At 41.8% G+C, this 6,848-nt stretch overlaps 1 protein-coding gene across 1 annotated transcript; it reads right to left on the bottom strand.

Annotated features, from left to right (window-relative positions):
• Window positions 1-1,114: 1,114 nt before the first annotated feature.
• On the bottom strand, window positions 1,115-6,303 carry mdm1 (Mdm1 nuclear protein). The gene is made up of 7 exons (XM_010786053.1): window positions 6,188-6,303; window positions 5,054-5,096; window positions 2,425-2,621; window positions 2,268-2,354; window positions 1,955-2,037; window positions 1,805-1,863; window positions 1,115-1,402 (listed from the first exon to the last, which is right to left on the bottom strand). Exons 1-7 carry the CDS (start codon window positions 6,301-6,303, stop codon window positions 1,115-1,117), a joined length of 873 nt encoding a protein of 290 aa, XP_010784355.1.
• Window positions 6,304-6,848: the final 545 nt, after the last annotated feature.

Here is a 6,848-nt window from a genome sequence, read left to right as displayed (position 1 = left end):
ATGATATCACTGCCCCGTCTACGAGTGGATCTGACTTTAATTACATTTGACTCGAGTGTTTCCTCAACTTAATGTGTTGCTTCAAATAATACTTCTGCATACAGTATGTGACACTGTGAGTGTTGCACGGCCAGATACGGCTCAGCTGACTCAGATAAGGAGATATATGATACATTATGATGTGATATGCCGCGGACTGTACGTAATGTTACTCTGATCCGGTTACTTATGTTGTGGCAGATATTTAAGTAAGCTTTCTTAACGCTAATGTTATAATAGTCAGATTGCTCTGAAGATGGGAGGTGATATTCTATTAATGTATTTCCTTTCTCCTGTAATATGACTTGATCGCTTTAAACTCTGCACACTGAGCTCTGATTGGTCAGCAGGCAGTGCTTTCACTGAGTTGATCTCTTATCCTGGAACCTAACCTGCTCCGGAGCAGGCTAGCCGTTCAGCATAAGTTACCATGGAGATCTAGCGTCGTAGGACCGGAAACCCAGAGTTAACCTGAAGTTAGCCGCTAAGAGAAAATCCGGCTTCGTAGTACAGCCTCTGGTGGGCAACCCTTCATTTAATATTTATTTTATTATTGATTGTATTTGAATGAAAAACACAAAATGTATACAAATAATTAACCTATTCTAAAAACTAACATACATTTAAATAATAAAATTGACAAATTGTTTATAGATAATCTGATTCATATAAACAAATGATTGTTTTTTTCTGGAATAATTATAATAATTAGGCTATTTATTTATTTATTTTTAGTAAAAGAGAATAAAATAAAAAGAATTATAAAAAAAACAAAAATAAATATGTCCTGGTCGCAAAACATTTGAATATATATGATATAAGTTCTAATAGTAATAAATAAGTTGTGTTATTAGTTGGCTTCATGTTGGACTGTTGCAAAGATTAATAAGTTTTGTTTTCTGATAAATAACTAGTAAGCAAACTCTTTTTTACAGTTTGAGTTTTATTCTTCTTTTCAAGGCAAAATGCTAAACAGTTGCTGCTTCCATCTCATTTTGGGAACATTTTTTCACTGTTTTCTGATATCAGCAAATAAACTTGATTGTTCCTGTAATGTGTTCACTCATTTAATGTTTTAAAAGTTGCAGGTTAAGATCTTAAACTCCTCACCGTTGTGCTGGAAGTCGGCGGTCCTCAGAGTGCCTTGAATGCAGTGCTGAGGGGGCGGGGCTACAGGAGGAGGGGACGTCTGCTTCATCCTGATTGGTTTAGAGGCAGGACTGACAGTTTGCTTGTTGTCAGGGGGCGAGGCAGATGTTTTGGAGTGGGCGGAGTTATGTTCAGACCACGCCTTCTTCGGGGTGATCTGCATAGCAACTGTAGTCTCCGCCCCCGCTGCCATGGAAACAGAGGAGCCACATCTCTGGACACAACAAAAAACCAAACATCAGAAACTAATATATGTTATTAAGTAATATAATATATATAATTAAAATAATATAACTGAATGATATGTAACGTTAGTTAATTTAATATAATCAAGTGCATTTTTTAAAAACATAATATAGTTTAATTTAATTCTATATCATGTACAAAAATATGTTCTAATATTATAATATAATTTAATTAAATGTAATAAAGCTTAGTCTAATGTAACATAATTTAATATAAAATAATATATTGTAATAAAATAATTTAAAATGATATAATTTCATATAATTAAAATATTATAGAAGCTAATGTTGTATAATTGAATGTAACATAATATAATGAAGCAGCAATTAGAACAATTATACAGCATCTAAATGATTGATTATAATATCACCTGTTTGTTTGTTGGTGATTCATCACCGCTCTTCATCTTTCCCACCAGTATAGCGCCTCCTGGAGGACAAACAGGGGTCAGAGGTCACACTGAGGGATGTGTGTGTGTGTGTGTGTGTGTGTGTGTGTGTGTGTGTGTGTGTGTGTGTACCAGTGGCAGGTGTGGTGAGATCATGGTGAGTTCTCTGAGTCGGTCGTATCTTCAGCCTCGGGGTCGGTAACCTTCCCTCCTTCCTATATACACACACACACACACACACACACACACACACACACACACACACACACACACACACACACACACACACACACACACACAGGGTTATAATGACATTTCTCGCTGCACAGTTTTCTTCCTCTAATACGCGGTTAATCTTCTGCGGTCGTAAAGAGTATTTTTTAACGGCTTCTTAATCCACTTTACAAGAGTAGTATTCAGAGTAACGATTTCTTCTAGATCTTACTCGTCTGTTTCTTCTTCTCCTCCCCAGACCGAACGTCTCTCAGGAGTTTCAGTTCTTCCGGAAGCTGACGATCTCTGACTGGAGTGACTGCAAACAAAAACACAATTAGACATCAGCAGATAGAGAAGATTTCCCATGATGCTCTCTGACGTCTCACCTGTTGAGCTCCAGAGCCTCCACAGGTGACGGGGGGTCAGAGGTCAGAGGGTGAGGGGAAGAGGGGTAAGAGCAAGAGCTGGCTGCCTCCCACAGAGCGTTGTGATTGGACAGCAGCTGGCTCAGGTGGTCTCTGCAAAAATTCGATCCCCACGCCCGACGACGGTACGACATCGCCTGCTGCCGCAACTCCTCCACCTGCAGGGAGAGTCCGTTTTATTAAACAATAAGTATTACAAATAATATATATATTTTTTTTTGTTGAGGTTTTCAGTTGCTATAGATCAGAGGTGTCAAACCCAATTTCATCTCGGGCCACATCAACAAGGTTGGAACTTTAAGACTATATAAAATATACATATAAAATAATGTATTATATTACATTTTGCTACGTCTGAAAGCAGAAGTCTAGGGCAAATAATTGCAATTCTCTACAGTGGCATGTTACAAAATGAGATGCATTGTGGGAAATGTAGTTTATGGGCAACGTGGTTCTGTAAAGCGGCATGTAACCGTATAATAAACGTATTATATTCTTTCAGAGCTCTTGAGGGCCACATGAAATGAAGCCTTGAGTTTGACCCCTGCTGTAGACGGGTAATCAGCTGATTGCATCATCATATCAGTAACTTCGGTTTCATCACGTAGAATATTTTCAAAAAACAGTCAAATACGAGATATGTTTCAAAATAAAAGCGCCACAGCGTTTCCAGTGGACGGACGGACAACTTATTTTTTCATGGTTTTATTCTATTAACGTGTTCTTGCCTTTCAATATAATACACCAGGAGTACTGTGGCTCTGATGTTGTATATAAGATATATACATTCTCGTGATGCCCGTAAACAAGATGTCTCCTGACGTAAACAACAACAACGTGACGTCGGAGCTCCGTGAAAACAAAGCTGTCTCTGACGCTCTGTTTTGATTCTGGAGTTATTAAACAGTTTTTGAGGAACAGAAATATTGTTTTCTGGCATCATTTTAACATTTGACGGGGAAAATCTGCATTTCGGTTTGAGGGCGCGGCGGCCCTGTTACCCGGTGCAGACTAAACCCTGATTATATAAGTCTACTTCTGATTCAGGAAATACAATCTTAATCGGACAGTTTTGAAGTCTTCTTGTCAAAATGCTGCTGACTTCACAGAAACCGAAGCAGGGATGATGATGAGTGCAGGATGTGTAGAAACCATGACGGCTGATATCAACAGCACCGAGGGGAAACACTGAATGAACATCTCCAGGTGGGGGTTATTACGTTTGTGAAATCACATCGAAACAGAATCCAGGTCAGATCAGAGTGTTTCAGTAATTACCGAGTGATCCAGGTAACGGTAACCTGACCCTGACAACCCCAAAAAACCCACACACACACACACACACACACACACACACACACACACACACACACACACACACACACACACACACACACACACACACACACACACACACAGAACAATCTGATCTACAGTGTATTTATAATTATACTATTGAATCAGAATACTTTATTTATCTCGATATAAATTGGATTTCATGACTTTTTTTCTGTTTGCAAATTATTTATCTAATATATCATATTCCAGTTACTTGGATAGACTCTTCTTGCACTATTTCCATTCTGTTATTTGTATTTCCTTGCAGTATTGTATCTGTGTTATTGTGTTGCTCAGTTGGAGGAGCCTGAGACTCTACACTGTAGCTATGAACACACCTTGAATCTCAAATCTTTTCAAATCCCTTTGTCTGATGTTGAAGTTGTTTTAAACCTGCTTAAAAAAAGGCTTTCTAATTTCTTCTTTCAATTAGAGCAACAGGTAGGTGTAGGTGTTCTTCAAACACAAAACAACCGTATTAAAATGACCTCTAGTACTTTAAAGGCTTTAAGAGCGAACGCCTTCCAGAAGTTTGATCACACAAACTAATAAAAGGGTTCGTTCCTCCCAGCTATCACCCAGTGAACGGATATCAGCAGATCGTTGGAAGGAAACTCAGATTGGTTTTTGATTTTGAAGTGTTTGACACGAAAACTAAAACGCCACGACCCACAGCCAGAAAGTGTGGAAATATTCTTTAAATATCAGGGATAAAAATGTAAAAGTGACATTTGTAGAATTGTCTGTCCTGCACCGGTTAAAGGGATCTACTTCATGTCGTGTGCAAGGTAGCTACCCCTTACTCATAAGACACTTTCCACCTACCTGTGTGTGTGTGTGTGTGTGTGTGTGTGTGTGTGTGTGTGTGTGTGTGTGTGACTAACAGAGAGTTGTTTCCCTGAAATGAAGCTCTGTGGTTTTACCGCTGACACTCAGCACTCTAGTTTTCCATCAGCAAAACACACACACAAAAAAAGTTGATCTCAAATCCCCCTGAACATCAAACCAGAGCAACTGATAACTGACGGATCAACCGTCCACCAGTTGGGTTCTAGATAACAACAAGGCGCATTTTGCACGATAGGTCCCCTTTAAACTACATATTTCGTTTTGTAGGAAATGAGACATTTAGAGAGGTCACATTTGGCGCTGTGAATGTGATGGACACTGTTTGCTGTTTCATAGACTGCATGATGGATCAGACTGAAATGAATCTGTGTTTGAAGTCATGGTTATTAAGATGTCCTCTGACCTGACGGGCGTCTCGGTCCGAGGCTCCGTTTCTCTCGGGGATTCTGCAGAGAGGAGAAGAACAGCTGGACTGAGACTCTGTGCACACACACACACGTATATTTTCTACTTTTTTTAGAGCGCTTTCTATTTTGAGATGTTTACATTTTAGAATTATAATTTCATTTCTCTAATGTGCCTCGTCTTTTATGCTGATGCAAAGCAAACATTTCCCAAATATGGGATCAATAAAGTACTTCTTATCTTATCTTCTTATCTCATACCGAGCTGTACCAAAGGAGATTGACAATGTCCCGCTTTAATTTCCATATCGGATATGACACTAGATAGGAACCGTCTGGGGAGCAGATGGGTCGGAGAGTCGGAGCAGCGGGAGCGGGACTGCAGTCACTTTACCGCACCGTGTGACGAAAAGGGAGCTGAGCCAGAAGGCCAAGCTCTCTGTCTACCGGGCCATTTCCCTTCCTACCCTCACCTATGGTCATGAACGAGATCGCGGGTACAAGCGGCCGAGATGGGTTTTCTCCGCAGGGTGGCTGGTGTCTCCCTTAGGGATAAGGTGAGTGAGTCATCCGGGAGGGACTCAGAGTTGAACCACTCCTCCTTCGCGTCGAAAGGAGCCAGTTGAGGTGGTTCGGGCACCTAGTTAGGATGCCACCTGGGCGCCTCCCTAGGGAGGTGTTCCAGGCACGTCCAGCAGGGAGGAGACCAAGGGGTAGACCTAGGACCAGGTGGAGGGATTATATCTCTTTGCTGGCCTGGGAGCGCCTTGGGATCCCCCAGTCAGAGCTGGTTTGATGAGGGGAAAGGAACGTTTGGGGCTCTCTGCTGGAACTGATACCCCAGAGACCCGACCACGGATAAGAGGGAGAAGATGGATAGATGGATAGATGGATAGATAGATAGATAGATGGATGGATAGATAGATAGATAGATGGATGGATGGAACTAATTTATTCTGATAATCTCTTAGATTTAGGATTTAATAAGAACATTTAAAGGGAGGATTTCTTATAACATAATAATAAATTGGATTTTTATTGCGCCTCTCATAATACCCAAGGACGCTTTACAAGGAAGAACAGAAGTATAATCAAACATAACAAAAGGCAGTCAGACAAAACAACAAATGGACTTGGGGCCAAAGGCCTTGGCAGACAGATGGGACTTGAGGGCCCTTTTGAAGGTGTCAAGAGTGGGGATGTTGCAGATCTCCGCAGGGAGAGCGTTCCAGAGAGTGGGGGCTGCCATACTGAAGGCTCTATCCCCGAAGGTTCACAGGTTGGTGCGGGGGGCCAGAGTCTGAAGACCGCAGGCTCCGGGGAAGGGCATGTGGGAAGAACAGCGAGTCAGCTAGCAGCTAGCACCATTAGCCTGGTAGAAACCGGACCTCGAACCTCAGCAGCGGCGATGGAAAACAGCCCAGTTGAGATGGCAGGACTGAGGGAGGGTTCGTGGATAGTCCTGGGAGCATGGCAGACAGGAACCCAGTCAGGGAGCCCAGTCGGGGTAATCCACGGATAGCAGAGCACGACGGTGAGCTCGTTTTACTAACGGGAGGACGGCAGAGGCTAGGAGCTAAACAGCAGCCAAACATAATCAGCTGAGCAACGGAGATGGCAGAAACACAGAACCAGAGCAGAACAATCTTTTCGCTGTGTATGTGAAAAAGATTTGACGGCAGGGAGTGGTAGACACGAGGAATAAGAGTTGGCAAGAAGAGCGGCGAGAAACACGCCAGCGTCCCCCTCTAGCCAACTTCCGGTAAAACATCATGTACAAAACATACATCAAAG

Source organism: Notothenia coriiceps, unplaced genomic scaffold (assembly GCF_000735185.1).
Source record: "Notothenia coriiceps isolate Sejong01 unplaced genomic scaffold, NC01 NC01_scaffold00028722, whole genome shotgun sequence".
Classification (NCBI taxonomy): Eukaryota; Metazoa; Chordata; class Actinopteri; order Perciformes; family Nototheniidae; genus Notothenia; species Notothenia coriiceps.
This window is presented reverse-complemented; position numbering and strand designations above follow the sequence as displayed.